At 38.1% G+C, this 22,463-nt stretch overlaps 1 protein-coding gene across 6 annotated transcripts in view; it reads left to right on the plus strand.

Annotated features, from left to right (window-relative positions):
- The window catches only part of pard3bb (par-3 family cell polarity regulator beta b), a 336,571-nt gene that overhangs the window by 165,594 nt on the left and 148,514 nt on the right, over nucleotides 1-22,463 (plus strand). For all 6 annotated transcript variants that reach the window (XM_016486505.1, XM_016486504.1, XM_016486507.1 and 3 more), the window contains 2 exons: nucleotides 3,807-3,992; nucleotides 10,315-10,485. In XM_016486505.1, the coding sequence (XP_016341991.1) occupies nucleotides 3,807-3,992; nucleotides 10,315-10,485 (357 nt within the window). The remainder of the gene's footprint in view (nucleotides 1-3,806; nucleotides 3,993-10,314; nucleotides 10,486-22,463) is intronic.

The following is a 22,463-nucleotide window of genomic DNA, read 5'->3' on the forward strand; positions in this document are numbered from 1 at the left end:
GTGTTTTTTTTTTTTTTTAAGTTGCCAGCCACTGCCAGCAATATTTTGTTGTATGAATATCTAACTACGTCTGGATCAGATTCAGAACAATGATCAAAACATAGATGGAATAGATCTCTTCCATCAACACATCCAAAGCTTGCACGGTCCTATACCACTTCCTAGATCATCATTTAATTTGGTAACATTAGGCAGTTTTGATTTATATGCTTGATGATTGCATTATTTTACATCTGCTTACATATGAAATCGCTTGTTTCTGCTGCTTCTTTGCCGTGTTTTGATCAAGACGTTCAGTACTCTTTCAAAAGATGCGTAATAGCACCTCCTACCAAACACCAGTGGCAGGGAAGCGTTGTCTCACAAATGACGGAAAATGGGGAAAGAGTTAATAGATCCAAAACAGTCATGTCATTGACCTGCACATAGAATTGTCATCTTCTGTTGTAGAACCTTGTCAATGGATGTGATCAGTTGATTGGCAAGGAATTTCCTTTAGATTTTGCAATACATTCCCACAATCCTCCCATGTCTGCATTTTCAGAACTGTTGTGGTCAAAAACGACCAATTCCTTGGCTGTGACTTCGTAATTCCTTGATGTGGATATCTGTTCCAAACCACCGCTTTGGTTTGGCACAAGTTTCTTTTGAAAGGCACATGCATCTGTTTTCAAACCCTTGCGCACTTCCTGCAAAATCCCCAATGAGTATCAGAAAAATATTACTCCCCAGGTGGGAAAGTTATACATCACATGTAATTGACAGTTTTCCACAGAAGGTCTTTTTGTGGTGTGTGTTTGTTTGTGGGGGTGGCCTTACAAAGCTTTGTTTTACTGTAGCCATTGTAAAGCGCTCACTCACAGAGACCGCAGAGGTCCAATGGCATCCCGATTCCCTGGAGAACCTTCCTGCTTCCTCTTCCTGTCCCCACCAAACACACATACGGTTTCTCTGTCTCCCTAGAGCACAATAATTCTGAGAGACCTGTCTGTTCACTCTCGAACAATAGAGACAGAAGCCTAAATGTGTTTGTGAGTGACTGACACAGAGCGAGCGAGAGGTTATGAGAGACGGTGTGATTTCCTGAACGAACAGCTGCGGATCTGCTCATCTTTAAGCCCTCAGAATGTCATTCGCTGCTGTACCTATAGATGACGGTGATCCATCTGCTTCGGCTGATGACATCATATGTCTTGTTCATCATTAAGACGCTTTCCACGGCAGAGGAACAGATGTTGAGTATGCAGATTAGACAACGCAAGCCTAAGACATATAGATGGTGCTTATTCAAACACTTATGCCCTTTGTCAGAATTGCAGTTTGAATGACTTTGCTTGTCATAATGATTAAAACAATAAAGCTTATTGGAGAAAGGCTTGAGCTGGAGACATATGTCTCACACAGGGGTACATGCTGACTGATAAACCCTTTCTAGCCGGTGAAAATGGCTGAAGGAAATGCGATGTGGCATTTCGATTTAGAGTGGGGTCCTGGCAGGGGGCTCGGCTGTGAAATATCACGACTGTTAGCATACAGGAGCGCTGCTAGCTGTACACACAGCAGGCTTTAGCCCTGTGATTTCCCCAGCTGATAGACTAGCTTTGTCTTCATTCAGAACCTCACACGGCTGGTTTTGCGGTCGTTCGTTTGGGTTTAGTTACTCAAACACATTTGGTTGGTTAGTCAGATAAAGCTCGCACGTGTGTTCAGGTCATTTGAAAAAGGCTTTGGTACATGAATAAGTTTTTGTTTTGCATGTTTGAACAGTTCTGACACGTACAAGTCAGTCACTCTGGCATTTGGAAGTTAGTTTGAGGGCATTTAGGCCATCTACTCAAGGTTAAATTCCTTAAACCCTTTGCTTTTTTCCTCTCTTGCCGATGACACACGGTCAGCTGTATTTTGCAGTCTTTACAGAAATCCTCAGAGTTGCTGAGTCGAGCGTGTGTTTGTCAAGTCAAGTCAAGTCACCTTTATTTATATAGCGCTTTTAACAATACAGATTGTGTCAAAGCAACTGAACAGCATTAATTAGGAAAATAGTGTGTCAATAATGCAAAATGACAATAGTAAACACAAATTTTTCAGTTAAAGACAGTTCATCATTGAATTCAGTGATGTCAACATCCAGCTCAGTTTAAATAGTATCTTTGCAATCAAGTCAACGGTATCGCTGGAAATGAAGTGAGTGCGTGACACTAATACTTTCAAAACCCACAATCCCACAGTAAACAGAGATAAACCAGGCCTTACTGACCCACACATACTCCGTCTTAGCTAGCCTTCTCAACCCTGTTCATCCCTGTAATAATATTTCGTAATATTTACAGTTCTCACGGCTCCTGTCAGGTCTAGGGATTCTGTGCACTACTGGTTGTGCATCACATGTCTCTCATGTGGTGCCTGGTGGGACGAGGGACTGTTTTTGCTTTTATAGCATTTTATTTTTTTCTCCCCCTCTGAATTCCATTTATAATGTTTGCCAAAATGTATTACACATTTAGTTTTACAAAACCATTTTCCAGCCTCTCTCTGAATTAAACAGCCTGTTTTTGCTACTTTACCTTTAAGACTATTTGTTTACATTATATGTATGTACAGTGTTGGGGAGTAACTAGTTATATGTAATGGAATTACGTTAATTACAAAATAAATATAACTGTAATCTGTTAGTTACTGAGAAAAAATGTGTAATTAAATTACAGTTAATTATGAAAATGTTAAAGATTACAAAGGGGCTTATATCAGAATATTTTCACAGACATACAGATTTTATTGATTTCTTTCCCAAATTGTATTGACTGCTCTAAAATATGAGACACCAATGTTTCAGAAGTTTAGGACACAGAATAGGACATGCTTATTTGATAACCACTTTATTTCCTATTTGGGTTTGTGTATGTTTTCTTTTTTAAGATTAACTGTTTTTTTTCCAAAGCATTGTTAGATGCAAGTGTTTCCTGTCATAGCTATGCAAAGATTTGATTTAAAAAAAACATCATATAGCTATTAAACTATTTCCTATGATTTTAAATAAGTATTTAAGCTCCGAACAATATCAAGTAAGAAGAGGTGCTGAAGTGTGATTTTGTGGTGGATGTGCTTTAAAATTAAATTATTATAAATAATATTTATAATATTATAAATAATATTTAAAGCAAGGACAATCCTGTTTTTGAAGATATGTCCCACTGAATGTGCATCAGGATGCTCAGACAAAGAGTATGATGTTTAACTTGTACCATTAAAACACTTTGGTGTCAACATCTCTCTCTCTCTCTCTCTCTCTCTCTCTCTCTCTCTCATTATGTATTTCTAGTAGACATTATGCCATTATATAGATCAAATACATACATCTTTTAGACCTTTTTAAACCCATTTTCTCCTTCATTTGCTCTCCTTCATTCTTCTCTGCAAAGAAAGCCTGTTCCCATGGCAACATAAAAATAATTTTTACCACGCAGATATAATAGTCATTTTTTCCACTCCCTTTTTATTAACATTCATTTTAAAACAAACTTTTGCTCAGGTAATTTTAGCGTCATTATGGAAAGAGAACAGACAAAGAGAAAAGAAAGGAAATATAGAAAAGCGGGAGGGAGAATGCAGCGGAGAGCTGAGTGTGTGGACTCCGTAATGGAGAATGGATTATGTTTCTAAATGACCCCATTGCCATCACAGGCAGAAAAGAGGCATGAAAAGGTTGAGCTATTCTCTGCTAAAATAGTAGGCTTTTTATGTTCGAATGGAATGACCTGTCTTCTTCCTCGTCTCATTCTCTTCCGTCATTGTTGTTTCCCTGTCAGAAAGAGGAGCAGGCCCGCTTGCTACTGTCTGAGGAAGGGAAGGAGCAGCTGATGTTTGAGGTCCCTCTCAATGATTCGGGCTCAGCTGGGTTAGGGGTCAGCCTGAAGGGTAATAAGTCCCGTGAGACCGGCGAGGACCTGGGTATCTTCATCAAGTCCATCATCCACGGAGGAGCAGCTTTTAAGGTAGCATATCACATATACATTTGGGTGTGTTTGTAACTTATATAATGATTTGAACTTTTTTGGTGAAATAAAATATTGTCTGTGAAACAATAATCCTGCAATCATAACAGTATGGTCCCACACTGAGCATTTTTTTAATTCAGCAAGGATCATTTAAATTGATCAGTAAAGACTTTTGCATTGTTGCAAACGATTTTTCTTTAAAGGTGCCATAGAATGGAAAACTGTATTTACCTTGGCATAGTTGAGTAATAACAGTTCTGTGCATGGAAATGACATACCGTGAGCCTCAAACACCATTGTTTCCTCCTCCTTATGTAAATCTCGTGCATGCAAAAGACCACTGAAAAATAGGCGAATCAGAACATAACACCGACTGTGACGTTACAGTCGGGATCACTAATAGTTACACCCCCAACATTTGCATATACTCGCCCATGTTCAAGGCCAGCACAGCCAAATCATCAGAAATTCTGCAGGTATTGTGAAGAAACAAGCGAGGACAACAGCGAAAATGGCAGATTATGGAAATAAATGTTATGTTCTAGGCTGTGCAGTTCCTTCCTGCTGTGTGAGCTACTGAAATGAGCCACAGCCAATCAGAGCAGAGCTCAACATTGAGCCGCACTGTGAAACAGCCAATCAGAGCAGAGCTCAACATTATTATTCATGACCCTTCCAAATAAGGTAAAAACAGACCATTTCATTCTAGGGACAAATCCTAGGGTTGTAAATGGACAAATAAAACCGTTTCTGGAGATTTTTTGCCCTTACCTAAGCCACATACCTTCTATGTAGATATCAGAGAACAATTTAAAATATTGTATCCATGCATTCTATGGCACCTTTAAAACAAATGCTCTTGTTTTTAACTTTCTAAAAATGCTCTTATTTTCCATCTTCCTTTGGTTTCTTAAGAAAAATTCAAGCAAGCAAATTCTGCTTTGCCATCACAGGTGACATTACATTTTAAAATATATTAAAACAAATTAACTATTAATTTTATTTTGTAACAATATTTCACAGTATTACTGTTTTTATTGAATTTTTGATTAAATAAATGCAGTCTTGGTGAGAATAAGAGACTTATTTCAAAAACATAAACATGAATGAATGAATGATGAACAGAATCCGAAATTTTGAACAGTAGTCTACTTTTTGTCTTAATTTTGAACACTATAATTATGGTTTAGTAAAAAAGAAAAAGAAAATGAAAGCTATTTTTAAGTGTAGCTTAAGTGTTCAAATACTTTTTGGGGCCATCATCACTTAAGAGGTCAGAGGACAACTTCAGAAGAATAGCATCATTCATAAAATGAGAGCAGTACTAAGATGTGTTGATAAGTAAAATATGCTTTTGAAATGGTTTTTCATGACCGAGACGCTCATGAAGATCTATTAGACATCCTCACAGTGTTAAACATAGCTTCAGGGTTGAGTTGAGACTGTAAAAGGTCACGATCCCTGTTAGCTATTCTTGGCATGTGTTTTGGTTCCCTTGACCTCTGACCTCTGTCCCCATTACCGAATAGGGTTTCATTTTACCTTAACAGACGGGATCAGGATTGTCAGCAGGGGTGCTGAGTGGACCCTTCTTGAGTATTTCTATAGGCTCATCTTTCTGTCTGTACTAACATGTTTTTCTCAGCTGCACCTGTTCGTTTTCCAATTTCACATTTGGTCACATGGTATTGATGACAGATTGGGTGTTTGTGCCCATTTGGTTAAATAACATTCATCTCGATTATATGGATTTTTGCAGGTGTTCAGATGTTTGGAAATCCGCACTCTGCGTTTTTTTCCCTTCACCACAGGATAAGTGACATAATGTCTATACATGAATGACTCAATGGGCTGCACAGATTTCATGTGAACCAGTCTCAGTAAAATTCTTCCATCTACTGCTTTGCTCAGCCAAGTGAAAATGTGCTTGTCAGACATGTGGATTTGTGTGTGTGCGTCTGCCCAAAGCATTCACATTCATGTGCGCGAGTGTGTGAAGTTTACTTGTGAAGATAAGGGTTTGATTTGCACCTGACTGAAGCATCTCCTAGCTCTGCTTTGTCAGGCCTTTTGTTTGGAAACGCTGCTTTTGGGTTTCGGAGGTTGTGTAGCATGAAAAGAACTTCATAAATCTCTATCATTCTGAAGCTTCAGAGTCAGATCATCCCATTGAGAGGGGGGTAGAGGGAGCCACGGCAAGGTGATGCACGTGAGTTCTCATACTTGAGTCTCAGTACAGTGGAACTCTGGGTAACACGTTTCTAATTCCCCATCCAGTCCCCAGTGAGAGAGTTCAGAAACGGTAGAGCACTGCCTGTGTTAGCTTCAGCACGTTAATGCTAATTAAAAACTCTCCAAGCCCATGCTAATGAGTTGGAAGCGTCCCGAGTCTGTGGGTGGGATGCGTCTTCTCCCCAGAGTCGAAGTGGGAAGGCAAGAAGAGGGTAGGGTGAATGGAAGCGTCTACTTGCAAAGTTATTGTTAGCTTGCACTTACAAAACTGAGGGAAATGCCATGTGGCAAAAGTTATATTATGTACTGAACATGTATTACAGTTTTTTTATCCTCTTGTACTTCCATTGATTTGGCCTTGGGCTCATTTCAGCAGATAAAATTTTTCAAATCTGGTTAGGTTTTTGTTTCAGAGGAGTTAGGCCCCGATCAGACAGAACGCGTTGCTTGCAGTGAGAGGCTTTTTTAAAAATTGTTTTCTATTGGCAGTGAGCGTTTTGCGTGCTTTTTATGCGCCCCAGGCACCTCACGTTTTAGCCGCCTGCTGCGCCTCCCATTTTTGCAGGAGCGCACTGAGCGCCTGAAGTTGAAAATAAAAAAGCAACTCTGAGCAGAAAAGCGCCCGACATCATTGCGTTTTTTTCCATTGCCCAATCGAATGAATGGAGAGGCGGGCCTTCCGTTGTGGTTACGAAAGTTTACCCTTGATTAGAAAGTCCAGAAACTGCAAAAATGGAGGAGAAACTTTTGGTGTCTGTCGCGGGTTACCCAGAGCTGTATTTTTTAAGGTTTTTGCTAATATGACAGTTTACTCAACAGCAAAAAACAAAGATTTTAGAGCGCTCAAGCTATAATCCTTTCATTAGACTGGCAGGACAGCTGATTTGGTGGTTGCCTAGCAACATAAAACCGCAGTGCACTGCTGTTTTTTTTTTTTTTTTTTTAAAAGCCACCAAAAAAAAAAAAAAAGGGCAGTGCGGTGCACCTTGCGTTTTCAGACCTAAAAAATGCGTTCGGTCTGATCGGGGCCTTAGAAGTCAAAATATTGTTTTTTTTAATGTTTCCAAGGGTTAACAGAAGAGAAATGTCAGAAACCTCTGCAAGCTTTAGTCAATTGATGACACACATTTTCATATTTTTATTTAATTATATTACCTTTTTTATTATTTTAAACAGCAGTTTGTGTATGAAAGGTGCTAGACAAATATGTAATAGTAGTAGTCGTAGTAATAATTCTTATTTAAGAGGCAGCATTGTATTGATGTACTGTATACCCAGAATCACCGTAGTCATAGAAGCAGAAACATCACTCAAGTATTCAGAATAGTGGTTGAGGATTTTGATAAGGATTTTTTTTTTTTAATGGTCAGTTCCTAAATGATTACTTTTTGTGCTCCCATTTTCTAAAATGTCAAACTCTACCATTGATGTTCACTAGACATGCACCATTGAGTAAAATAAGTAAGCAAAATAAACTATGGTTACATTTCCTGAAGGAAACCGTGTAAGGCTGAACATTTGTATGGGCTCTGTATGTTAAGTAATTCAGGCTGAATTAATTGTAGAAGTTTAATACTTAACGTCAGAGGTTTAAAACAAACCCTAAGCAGAATGATTGAGGAGTCAATCAATACAGTACTGCCTCTATTAAATGGTTATGTAAGTGGTAAAAGAATGTGAGACAGATGTACTCATTTGAAAACAGCACTGCAAACTGCAGACGGATTGTGTGATTTCACAGAATCAAGTTAGAAAATTAGACCATGGCTCTAATAAGGATCCCTAATTCTCTGTGACTCATGGTGTCACGAGGACAGGACATCTTTTCACCCAAAGGCCTCGGTAATGAAAGCACATCTCCTTCATTTATAGAGAGCAAGGGCACAGAGTGCACGCTGCCAGGGTTTAGAGAGTCTGTGGGTGTGTGTTATTTCAGTAAACTGTGATTAACCGTGTGGCACTCTTTTACCTCTATAGGGCACAACAGTTAGGAAGTAAAAATCACATTCATTTTCTCCATAGAGAAATTATGATGACACATACTGTAAAGATTTCAAGGCACTTATCTCCAGCTCCGTGGTTTTTAATCGATGATATATCCTGGATATAAAATGTTGTATTGTATGAGTCATTGTTTTTTATTGTACTGTCATTTTATTATTTATTTATGCCATTTGCAATGTTTCATAGGATGAGATAAATGGGAAACCAAAACCAAGAACTTCCAGAACCAAGACCACTAAAAATTGTACATTTTGCTATATAGGAAGTAATAATAAGACTTCATTATGTTTTACTTGATATCCAACATTATTTTCAGTGTACTTCATAATTTTTAGTTTGTACAGTTTGTTAATGATCAGCATTTTTGTCTATATATCTGAGGCGTTTTGCAAGTTCTTGCGTTAACCCTCATGTGACTCTGAGCTCTCTCTCTCGCCTGGAGACAGAGGAAGCAGATCAGAGGCCTCTGCAGTGAAAACACTAATTAATATTAATTGTAATGAAGTTTAGGGCTTTTATATGCCATGTAATATGCATGTCTTATAATGTGCTTATACAGTACCAGAGAGACGTAGCTGCTGGATTGTGGGAAATTTACTCCTTGACAGAATGCCCCTGCAGACTCAACTGAGGATAATACGCCTGTGGAAAGCAGAGAGTTCTCGCAGAATATGAGGAAATACATTAGAGATTAGAGAAAGTAGGACATGGTCAAGGTCTTCTGATAGATAAAAAGCCCCAAAAACAGATGTACATAGATCTGGTCATGGTCCAGTGTAGTTAAAGAGATAGTTCACCAAAAAATGAAGTTGTGAACGCACCTGCGTGAATTACTTAATTATGTTGAAAAACTTCATTGGGTCACACTTTATTTTAAGGTCCAATTCTTACTATCAAAAAACCATTAACTATGACCTTTGCCTCAATAAACTCCTAATTTGCTGCTTATTAATAGATAAGGTAGTTGTTAAAGGGTTAGTTAACCCAAAAATGAAAATTCTGTAGTTAATTACTCACCCTCATGTCGTTCCACACCCCTAAGACCTTCGTTCATCTTCAGAACACAAATTAAGATATTTTTGATCAAATCCGATGGCTCAGAGAGGCCTCCATTGACAGCAACGCCACCCAAACTTTCAAGATCCATAAAGGTACTAAAGACGTCGTTAAAACAGTCGACGTGACTACAGTGGTTCTACAATTATTTTATAAAGAGACGAGAATACTTTTTGTGCGCAAAAACAAAACAAAAATATAATAAAAAAATAATAACTTTATTCAGCAATCTCTTCTCTTCCCTGTCATTATCCTTACATGGTTAACGCAGTAAGCACAGTGAAGGCTTCCGTGTTCTACGTCCGAACGCCGGCTCATTATTGGCCAAAGCTGCACATGTGAGCAGTGCGACGCATGCGTGTGATGCTGGTGCAGGAGCCGTCCAATGATGAGCCGGCGTTCTGACGTAGAACCTGGAAGCGCTGGACGTAAACAACGTATGAGAATGACACAGAAGAGAAGAGGTTGTTGAATAAAGTCGTTATTTTTGTTTTGTTTTTGCGCACAAAAAGTATTCTCGTCGATTCATAAAATTATTGTAGAGCCACTGTAGTCACGTTGACGTCTTTAGTACCTTTATGGATCTTGAGAGTTTGGGTGGCGTTGCTGTCTTAGGGATGTAGAATATGGTCATGCACTATATGTGCTTCATAAGTACTAATAAATAGTCAATATGTTAATAGGCATGCTAATAAGCAACTAGTTAATAGTGAGAATTGGTCCCTATACTAAAATGTTACCCTACATTGGAACCCATTGACTTTCATTTTACTGTCAAAACATTGCAACATTTCTCAAAATATCTTTTTTGGTGTTCCGCAGAAGGAAGAATGTCTTACAGGTTTAGAAAGACATGAGAGTGAGAAAATTTTGGGTGAACTATCCTTTGGAGCTCAGGGCTGGTAACTAAAAGATTGCTCATTTGATTCACCAATGTGGAAGTCGCTGAAAGAAATCAAAACTCAAACCATTGGTAATGGTCTTTGTGACACTAAATAGAGATTCTGATTATGTCTTTTTTGTTTAGGATGGGCGTCTACGTGTCAATGACCAGCTGATTGCTGTTAATGGTGAGACCCTTTTGGGGAAGTCCAACCATGAGGCCATGGAGACCCTGCGGAGATCCATGTCCATGGAGGGGAACCTGAGAGGAATGATCCAGTTGGTTGTACTCCGTGCTCTAGCACCACCTACCCAAGTATGTACTTATCTATAGAAAAATTTTGTCCTGGCACTCTTCTTTCCTCTTCCTGCCTAAAACCAGCTTTGATGTTTACTGGTTTTGTATGTTCCTAACTGGTCCATGCTGGTTTAAGTGGTTGATTAGGTGGACTCCCAATTGACCTACCGGTAAGCCCTTCCTCTCAAACGCAGATGAGCCAATGGCAGTCGAGTATCGGTTGCACGGGGAGCGGAACTCGGACATCTTTAGGTTTCAGCGCCATAGAGAAACATTGGAAGAGCCGAAGCACTCATCGGTTTGATGGTGTTTATGCTACAAAAATGGAAAAACGATGTGCCTGGGGTACTTGTAACACTGAGGCAATATAATTTATTTTATTACATTTCCTAAACCCAAACAAAACAGAGCAAAATGTCCCTAAGCATTCATCCCCAATCCCAATGAAGACAAAAGCGTTCATTTTCTGGTTGTCATACTCTCATTAAGTTACAATTTTCATCTGCTCAAGCAGAACGTTAATGTCATCTTGCATTTCAGCAAGGTGTCTCTGGCTAAAGCTAGCTAACGTTAAAGTTTTGAGTCCATGCTAATGTACAAACCTAAATAGCGGACTGTTCTCACGTCATGTAAGTTACAGTGTAGGTCAAAAACACATAAACGAGGGAGCAACAAGTAACTAAGGGGGGCGGGGCTTACCGATAGGTCAATTGGTGGGGGCAAGACTGACCTAGTAGAGCAGGGATGTCAAACTCAGCTCCTGGAGGGCCACTCTGTCCTGCAGAGTTAAGGTCATTGCACACTGAGTCCGAAAGTTCTTTTTTTTCGTATTCGTTATCCTAAAAATTCGCAAAACAGTACTAAATGGAGTCTTCAATCAGTGAGGATGATTTTGTTGTCTTCTTGCTTCTTAAAAAGAGGAAAAGAAAGGAAATATTGGGTCCATCCAACCCTGAGATACAGAGAAGGAAGAAGAGTTCCCCCTCCTTATTAAGGAGCAGCGGGATTATCACAGGCGATTCAAAGTTTACTTCAGGATGTCAGTGGCTCAGTTTGATGCTTTGCTAGCGATACTAGAGCCACATATTAAAAAGAAGACCACCAATTTCTGTGAACTCAGTGTGCAAGGATCTTTACGGTGCTTTGTGCTGCGAGACGAAGTGGATGGACTTGACAATAGCCATTCTGGATTTTGGCGTTCGCTTGTACAGTGGATCTGAATTGTCAAAACACCTCTCAAAATGCTTGCTACGGATGCGAAAAATGCAGGAAATTGAACCCGATCCTAATTTTTTTATGACGGACGAAAGTTTCGGAGGCAGTGTGCAAATGTGATTGCCACAGCGTGAGGTCGTATTTATTTTTCAACATGCGAAAATTTCGGACTCAGTGTGTAATAGCCTTTAAGCTCCAACCCTAATTAAACACACCTGATCCAGGTAATCAAAGTTTTTAGGAGTGCTAGAAACTTCCAGGGAGCTGTGTTGGAGTTGATTTGAGCTAAACTCTGCGGGACAGCGACTGAGTTTGACTGAGTTTAGCCAAGCTGGTGGGGATCTGGTTGAACCGGTTAACCAAAACACAGTATGAACTTTCAGTCTTTTTTAGCTCACAGGTGTTCAGCATATGCACAGTCATATTTTTTCCACCAAGATGACTGATATTCTTCTTGACTGTTTACACAGCAGCAGAATGCATTTGTCAGTTTTGATTTAGAGTGATAAATACACAGTTTTGTTATGAACGAGAGTGACAACTGCATTCTTTAACCAAACAACCAAACAATTTTTAGAACTTATAACCACATTTTGAGAGTGAATTCAGATAATCTGTAATGTGTAAATGCAACAGCAGTGAATGACTTGCCACATCATGCAGTGTTGCGATATGTGACCCTGGACCACAAAACCAGTCATAAGGGTCAATTTTTCGAAATTGAGATTTATACATCATCTGAAAGCTGAATAAATAAGTTATAAATGGAATAAATGGTTTGTTAGGATAGGACATTATTTGGCCAAGATACAACTATTTGAAAATCTGGAATCTGAGGGTGCAGAAACATCAACTTCACGCTGTGGATCAATTTCACCGTGGACGAAGTCCAGCCCGGGGTCGCCACATGTGGTTGCCATAAGCCCACCCGCTGCCGCTCACTCAAGCCGGCCTCCGCTCACTATAGCCGCCGGCCTCTGCTCACTCTAGGCCTCCGGCCTCCGCTCACTCTAGCCCGCGGTGTGTGACGCTGTGTTTCGTTGTGAAAGCGAAACTACTTTGTTTGGCCTTCCAAAAGAGGACACGACTATAACCTTAAACCGCATAAACACATTTCATTACACCAAATACACAAAATAATGTTCTTTTTAGCAACATTATATGACCCCTTTAAGGTCCAGGGTCACATATTGTACGCTGTGGACATGTATGTGTTATGATTTTTCATGTGGGGTTTTTAAAATCAAGTATTTAAAGCCGATCTGGGTTAATTTTGCCAATTGTGCTCAAGAGTTCAGGCCTCTCATAACAAAAAGCTTCTCAATATTTTGATACTGTTTTCTAATATAAAATCTTTATGTGCAGTACAGGGTGTGCTGTTCATTTACAAGCTACAGAGACAGTAAAGAGCTGCTTTGTGGCTTACAAATGTTTCTACAATGTATTGTATGTAAATATCCACCTCATCCAGCTCTCTTTTTCTGTCTGTACCATTTTGTTATGAGAAACCACTGTTTCGCTACTCCATCACTATTTCGTTGTGAGATACTGGTGCAGACAATTCAGTGCCTAAATCAAACTGAATCAAAAACAATTTCATCTTTACATTTTTACATACCGTTTGACCAATTCAATCAAAAGAGTTGTTCATTCACAAATATGACATTTATAGTTGACACACCTGACATGATTGCTAAAAAAATATCAGGGAAAATGATTCTTAGTTTGGCGTATGTTAATCTCCAATTTCCAACAAGGGTTTATCAGTAATGTTTTCCACAGTCACAGTGATTTTTGCTGTTATATACAGTATGCTATTCATAGAAAAATTGTCTTTCATTTTGGTTATTTATTCATACAAACAGTATTCAAGCTTCTACTGTAAGCTTTTGTATGGACAGGACAATTTGAGAGTCAGACGTGTTAGTAAATATGAATGTCAAACCTAATCACAGACTTTCTGAGAGTCAGACCTGTTAGTAAATACGAATGTCAAACCTAATCACTGACGTTTTGGCTGAGGTCAGTTCTCTGCCTCTTTGTTCTACGAGTTTTCATGGCCATGTGGTTCATTTATATTTGTGAATTAAGAGTTAAGTGATGGATGCGGTTGTGCTTGTTCATTTTGGATTGATTCCTGTTCTTCTTCCAGTTTTTTTTACATACCTACTAGCATCAGAAGATTTTGCAGGGCCGCAGATCCACAATAAAGTTGAAATCTCTGTCACTCCAACTCACTGGCACATTGATATTACCGTGTTAATATCACTATAAAGTAGTTCCAGTAATTTGAACAATTGTGGTACGCCAGTCTAGACCAAAATCATGCATGATCCTGTTTTTATGACTTCTACTTGACAAGCGCTTGTCGGTTTAAGACCGGGTGCAGACAGATGCTTGAAATGCCATAAAAGCTGGTCAGAATAGCTGGTAATTGCCATTAGTACTCCACATCCTTTAACTTTCTCCATCATTTCCTCTGAGCTGGTGGAATTTGCCTCCAGCGGGATGTTTTAGCCTTTTCTCCTCCCCTGCACCTGGGTTCGAGAGCAGCCATATGCTCACCCCAGGATTCCCTCTATATCTCACACATGCGCACACACGCGCTGACACACTCCACCCCAAGGCCTCCAACTGCTCTAAAGTGGTGTGTAATTAGGCTGCACAATGGAGCAGCCCCTCTGGCCGCATGGATTGATGGATACTGAGGGCTCTTTGTGAGGACTGACAGGCTGGGAGGGGCGGGCACGGCCAGGCCAGGGTGTTATTGTTCTCATAAAATAAAGATTCATGTTCATTATGCTTTATGGGCTGCGGATGCCCCTGTCATGGTTGCCAATGGGGCGCAAAATGGAGTGAGGGCCGATGGGATGCCATTGACCCTCGTGTGTAGAGGTGGGATGAGATGCTAGTTGGTGGACAGATGAAAGGAGAGAAAAGCATGAATGGATGGGGGACAGATTGTGACTTTGTATTGGACCAGAGAGCTTGTCGCTGGGTTCAGATCAATAGATCATGCAGGCCAGATGCAGGAGATTGAAAGTTTGGTTCTGAGGTGAAACTAATGGTAAAATATTGCTCAGCATGCTTTTAGTACCACAAATAAGAGCTTTATCCTGTAATAAATGGAAGATTAGTTTCTACACCCACAAGGCACTAAGAGAATGTATTCTTGAAGCTTTTATTTCTTTATATTATGCGGTTTGTACTTAATGAATTTCAACCTATTGTAGCGTTCCAATTCTTTCTAGCTCTAATAAATAAAGTCTAAAAAGTTATCTTCAGGCCCGGAGCCAGTTTTAATTCTTTGCAGACTTACTTTTTTTGTAAGCCTGTTCTCCAGAGTCTCAGTGAGCTTCTGGGAATACACATGCTGATGTGTTCTTGCTTGAATCTGCTGTGTGTCCATGTCTCCTGACCTAACTTTGCTAATTATGGGCACTTTCTTAGACATCAAAGACTGACTTCACACACATACTCTGAATCCCTGTCCAGTTTTGGCTAATTCTCTAAAAATCCATGAAAAAGGAGACAAACTGTCGAAGAGGAAGGGAGGAGGAGCAAAGCAAAGGAGATAAAAAACAGATTTTGCCTGGTTTGAAAGCTCTTGGAACAGTTTTTGTGGCTTTCTTCTCAAAAAAAGTACCTAAAAGCTTTTTTGGACTTGGTAGCTTTTTTGGTACCAGGTAGTGTTGGGTGATGTATTGAATATTCACCCTATATTCGAGACAGTTGTGCTGACAATTTAAAAATAAGAGACATGGGGAAAATAGCAATGATTTTAATGGGCTTTTTATTTGGCCATTAAATGGTTTTTGCGATCCCTCATGAGTATTGAGAATGTTAACACAGACATTTTATTAACATCTTTAGTTTAAGCTTCAGTTTCGTTGAGTTGGCAAATGCATTTTCATGTCTCTGAATCTGTTCAGTCTTTCTGCTTGAAAGAAATGATTCAGAATTAGAAACAAATGCATGTTACTGTTTTTTTAACTATATATTTTTATGTTGGTGTGTATTGAGTCTGTGTTTACATACATACATTTATTTGTAATATTTATTTAATATTTAATAATTAATATTTATTCCTTTTATATATATAGAGAGAGAGAGAGAGAGAGAGAGAGAGTTTCGATTCTGTAATATAGAATCTAAAAATATATATATTGGGCCATATCACCCCTCACTGGTACCACGGTATATACTGTTACTGGTAATAATGTTTTTATGGAGATGTACCATGGCAGTGCCATCTCTCTTCTCTCTGCAGACTAAACACTATTATAGCAGAGTCTGATCTAATCAATCCTTCTCACCGTTTCCCTCAGACAGCCATCTAAACAGTGCTTTCATAATCTCATTACAGTGTGGGCATTAATAATGAAAAGTAGCCCGTGGAGAGCCCACATGATCTGTGCCCTGGAGACTGTTTCCTCCTCCTCTTGTGCCAGAGGAGCGCTGGGAGGTTTGCTCTGGTGCTGCATGCAGTCGTACTGACCTGCCAGGCTGCTTTTGTCTTTAACAGCAGGTTGAACGGTGCGCTTTGTGATGCTGATTAAGATGTAAGTGGAGTCTGAGGAGATATTTTTGGATGGCACTTCAAGCAGAGAAGTGTAGATGAGGCTAACAGACAGAAAGAGCAGTGTCTGAGGATGGAGGACGCATGGAGAGAGAAGCTGGGGGAAACAGCATACCTTTTATCCTCTGACCGGTGTCTTTTTGTGTCATTCTCAATCTGAAATGCTGAAAACCTTGTTGACCTCTCGTCACAAAAGCCTATAGAGGGACTATAAATACAGACAGAATGTTGTCTAAATTGAGCGGCTTCATAATGGTGATATCGTTGGAATCACTTGATGAAAAACACTCATATCAGTTGATGAAAAACACTAACAGCCAATCAGAATCCACCCAACTTTAAAGAATTCAAATATGTAAAGCCTCCGATGACAAAATTGCAGCATACTCTTATATATAATATATAATAATAAAGATAATATTATCGTCCATTTGGAGGCCAGTATAGTTATCGTTATCTTTGTACTTATTGCTCTTAGTGTGAACGAGCCTTACGAATGTCCTCCTTTTCATTTTGTAAATATGAATGTGAATTAAACTGGCCACACCCAATATGAAGTTTAGTATGAATGACAAAGTCAAAAAAATAATTTACTAAACAACATGCAACAAAGGAATTTCATTAAATTTGCAAAAAAAAACATTAATAAGTTGTGCTTTCCCTAGTGAAAAAATAGTATACTTAAGCACAATTTATTTGTATGTACTTTAGTATAACTAAATGTATTTGTGGCACACTATAAATTGGTATACTTAAAGTCTTAAAGACTTAAATTAATTTTAGTTGTGCCAAAGCAGTGCTCAAGTTCAACTAAAGTTGTAATAAGTATACTTGTTTGTGTTAAAGTGGAACTATTTCAAGTATACTTAAGTACACTTTAAATATCCCTTCTTGTATTTAAGTTTTGAAATGCAGAATTCACTCAGCATAAACTTCAAATGTATTTGTTGACAATTCAATTACACTTTAAGAGTGTTGAACATACATTAATATTATACTAATAACAAACTGATGTCACACTATCCTTTACTTTTAGTAACTTTAAAACGCATTGCAATGGCATTCCAAGTAAACTTGAAGTGTGCTAATAGCATCGTTATTGTGTGCTTCTAATGCAATTAATTAATCTTTATAAATTATGGCACAGCTTTACAATTCGTCTTTAACTAACATTCCCAGCATACCAGCCAACTCACTCGCCCAGAGAACATCAGTGACAGACATTAGAACAATGAATGTAGGAAACACTGCTGACTGGATTCGAACCCGGGTCGCTGCGACACAAGCACACTCGCTTTACCATTTGCACCACCAAAGCAGACATGCACTATGCAAAACTGCGGTTACTTTGTGGTCTTTTTATACTGTTACAAGTACTACTATAAGTAAACAGATGTTTTCCATCAATGACAGCACAAATTATAAGGATTTAAAGACTATGAATTGCTGAGTAGTCTTAAAGGGGTCATATGATGCTTTTTTAAAGATCATTATTTTGTGTATTTGGTGTAACAGAATATGTTGACATGCTTTAATGTTCAAAAAATTATGCAAATATTCCCACATAGTGACCTAGATATGTGGGGGCGTGTTAGAACGAGCCGTTTTAGGGGGGTGTGGCAGAGTCTTAACTTTGATAAAGAATATCTCTTTGGTTTTGAGACTTTAGTCTTTGCAACTTCAGGGATCTTAGCTATGCACAATCAGCTTGTAACACTCCAAAGAGAAAGGAAAACTTGAAATCGCATCATATGACCCCTTTAATACAGCGCAGTAAGCGCTTCGTGAAAATAAACCTGAAACGGCCTGTATAGAACACGAAAGTGCGTTAAACCTGAAATTGTTCAAGACAAGCCAGTGCACACAAAATAAATATAATCTGCAGAATGTTTTGTTTCCCTTTTACCTGACACGATCTGTCGTTAACGCTGCAGGAAACAGTTGCATAAACTGGCATAACATTAGTTTTATTTTTGTGCACGCACTAAAACACAGACAGTTCCGTTAGTTGGTGGAAGAATGTGAACGTGCAGAACTGCTTATGTTTCAGTGCATGCAAATGGAGTAAAACCATCCGTAACATTTCTCTGCGCGCTTCAACTCTGTGTTTCTAATGTAAAACGCAATGAAACGATTTAGAGGTTTGACTAACTCGAAGTACGCTGCAGATTTAAATGTGATACATTGTTACTTTTCATGCAGTTAACGTCTCTGAAGTTATTTGACATTTACATTTTTTGTGTAATTTCAAGGGCTGATCAGGATAATTTTTAATAATTCGTGTAATAATTCATAATATTTTGACAGGCCAAAGGGCTGCAGTACACATTTCAAAGTACAATGTTGCTGTTGTCTGTACGGGACATTAAAGAACCATAAATGGAGAAAAGTAATAAACCTTCTGTTCAAGTACGTGAATGTCTTTCACCATTTCAAACTGACTCGCTACAGTCAAACCTACATTTATTCAGACACCTTCAACATTTCTCACATTGTCACAGTTTATTCGCTATAGTTTAGAAAATGGTAATAAAATATGACAAGAAATCAGAGTTAAACTGTGTCAGAACAAATTCATCTTGATAATGTCAGATAACTTTGATAGAAAAGTAATGTAATGGATTACAATCAACCAAAATTATTCAGCTGTTAAATTTAAGTACACAATTGTTTAATACCAATTTAGGTCAACCAATTACCAAGCAATGCTTAATTTTGTTCAGTCTGTGGTGTAAAAAGTTCGCATTAGCAATTAAAGAAAAAAAAACAACTTAAGCAAAACATGGTCAGGTCAAAGTGTCCCAAATTTTTAGCATTTTTACTGGTAGTCCACTCTATGAATAATTTTTGGGTATAATATATCACAGTTCACTTTATTTTGCTATCCTCACTTACATAAATGAACTATAGTGTCCTAACCCGCTAGTAAAAAAAAATATCAAAAATTATATCTGGTGTCTGAATAATTTTTGGTTTGACTATATGTTGTTTACATATCTTTAGTTTTGTAACTACTTTCTGTATGTATGTAAAGCTGCTTTGCAACCATGCAAAATTGTGAAAAACACCAAATTTGAAGTGTGGTTAAATTATTAAAAAAGGTAAAGGTCATAATTATAAAAAAAAAAAATACTGCTTGATTGTGAATTATTATTATTATTACTCAAAACATTTATTTTTATCTATACTATTTTTATACTCAACAAGTAGAACTTAGAACTCAAATAGTGTATTGTATTGTACATTTAATCATAACAGGTCAACAGAGGATTAAAATAAATTACTAAAGTATTACTTCAGTATTTAACTAATTACATTGTTTTATTTGCAAATTGCTCATTTGCGCTGTAGGCAAAAGTTGCGCTTGGAAACTGCCCGTACAGGACCGGTTAGCAGAAACATACTAGATGTTTCAATTCATACCTCTCATTTTCTTTGGTTTGCAAAGAACTCGCCCCCCCCCCTCAAAAAGTCTCATAAACAAAATGTAATAAAAAAATTACACAGCATCATCTTAAAATAATTTCATTCTTCTCAGATTTGAAATACATGGTGAGACTTGTGTCTTTAGCTGGAATGAGTTTCTAGACTTTAAAGATTTCTTCAGAAAAATGTGCCAAATCTGCAACACAGATTCCCAATAGTGTGCACTCTAGTGAGTTCAGATGTTTAGCAAAAGTACATCAAAACTGATTGTTGGTGAATTTCACAGCTCGTGAAAGTTAGGTGAGGAGAAACTGACTTATCAAGCCCTTTTCACTGAACATACTGTTGCCTATATTTAGGCCGATGTTAAAATCCCGTTATTACAATACTTATTAAGACACTTTTAAGGGGCGAAGGAACAAACAAATATCAATACACAGAATGTGATTTTGTCTTTTGTGCCATAGTCTTAGGTAAGAACTCATACAGCAGCCTTAATGATATGACAACAACATACAGTACAAACAGTCAATGGAATTAAGAAACTAGCCACTGTACTTTCTTAAGGATGAATATATATAGGCTATTTCATCCTTCCCCAAATGCATTTGTAAAAAGTATAGTATTTTACAAATTAATTTGTAGTGCACTAAGTTTGTGCTAGATGAAACCATGAAATAACTACATTTAGAGTGTATTTTCAATTAGTACAGACATGTCAATCTATTTTTAGTATACTTATCATAAAAATATATATATTATAAATGCAATTAAGTATATTTATTTTTCATTAGGTTTATTACAATTAATAATAGGGATGCACCGAATTTTCGGCCGCCGAAAATAGATGCCACGCCGCACCGCCCGGCAGTGTTCAGCACGCAGTTTTCACTCTCCCTCTTTGTTTTGAAAACATTGAGAACATTGAAAACATTGTTTTCAGATACTACAACTTTATAAAATAAATTACACATTTTTGTATAATATATAATAATTGTAAAAGTGTATCAGAAACTTCCCTAATATCCTGTTTAATAGCAGTGTTGTGGATTTCTTTATACTTAATTTAATTTTAAATCAGCTTCCTTGCACTTAAATTCTCTAAATGTTGGTTCTTGATTGCGGTTTTAATTCAATTTAAAAAGCATTTTGTTTTCATAACATCACACTGGATAGCCCCATCCACCCCGCTCACCATTGCTTCAAAATACCACTCTAAATAGCTGTATGTTAAACATTAAATATGATTTTCACACCACACATTGACAGTTGTTCCAGCTGGGTGTATTCTGGCCTTCACTGAAGAACTGTGGTGTCGTCTAGATCAGTGTTTCCCAACCTTTTTTCAGTCGCGGCACCCTTTGGAAATTTTAACAAACATATTAAAAAATGATTTTTTACACGGCACCCCTGCTCTCGACAGAAGCCACCCCGGAAACACTGGTCTAGATGAGGGAGGAAGTAAATAGCCAGGCTACCAGAACCTTTGTGCTCCTGGTTAAACTGCAGTTCAGCAACATTTCCATCCCAGCGTCCCTCCATCCACTGCATGAACCTCCTAAAACACTCTACACTACACTTTTTACACTTCCTCGTCCCACCGCCAACATTTCCTGTTAATTTTTATCGATTCAGCTGCGTTTTCAGAATCTCGTCCTCTCAAAATTGCAAGCTCTATGTCCTCCTTTTTTACTCTGATAAATATTATAAGGGAAATGGAAAAGTTGGCTGGGGAATCCTCATTGATCCCCTCCTGTAATCTCATTTAGTCCCAGTCACTGTTTCCTCTCCTGGCAGCCTGCGTTCTGTTCCCCACAGGCCACCCCTCCATAGGCCTGCTCTTACTGCCGTTAACATTAAAAGGACCACATTATACACTTCTGTAGCGTTTTGTTTTTCCCCAAAGTCCACTTCAAGTCAAGCCTTCTTGCACCAAAACCACTCCCAATTTAGTTATACACCAGTTTTCCACTATCTATTAGGCTTGCCGCGATAGACAGTGCTGACGGTGATACCGGTGTTAAGCCGCAACACCGGTTACGTCACTTGCCCACCACGTCACCGACCCCGTCGTTTTGATTTTTTATAGTAATACAAATAATCACAGAAAATTGCAGTGTATGATGGCCATTTTTTTTTTACCTCACAAACTGAGTTAGAGGACATCAAACATGCTTGATATTTTTAGATGTTTTTAGAACAAATTTTCTCTGTTCAAAATCGCAAACTGTCTAGTACATACTACATTTGGTTTGAAACCTACAACCGGCAAAAAAGTACTAAAAGTTCTATATATTTTCAACGTCCTACATTAAATTACATCACATTACATTTAGTCATTTAGCAGACGCTTTTATCCAAAGCGACTTACAAATGAGGACAATGGAAGCAATCAAAATCAACAAAAGAGCAATGATATGCAAGTGCTATAACAAGTCTCAGTTAGCTTAATGCCGTACACGTAGCAATGATTTTTATTTTAAATTATATAATAAATAAAAAGAAAACAGATAGAATAAAAAAAGAATAGAGCAAGCTAGTGTTAAGAGGCCTTTTTTGCTTTTGTTAATTGTATAATAAATAAAAAGATAAATAGATAGAATACAAAAAGATTAGAGAAGCTATTGGGTTTTTTTATAAGAAAACAAGCAGTTAGTAATTGAATAGAGTGCAAGTCTAAAAGGGGTCAGTTTTTTTTTCTAAGAATAGAATTAGAGTAGAGAGTGCTAGAGTTAGAGGGTCAAATAAAGATGGAAGAGATGTGTTTTTAGCCGAT

This window comes from Sinocyclocheilus anshuiensis, unplaced genomic scaffold (genome assembly GCF_001515605.1).
Source record: "Sinocyclocheilus anshuiensis isolate Anshui unplaced genomic scaffold, SAMN03320099.WGS_v1.1 scaffold9, whole genome shotgun sequence".
NCBI lineage: Eukaryota > Metazoa > Chordata > Actinopteri > Cypriniformes > Cyprinidae > Sinocyclocheilus > Sinocyclocheilus anshuiensis.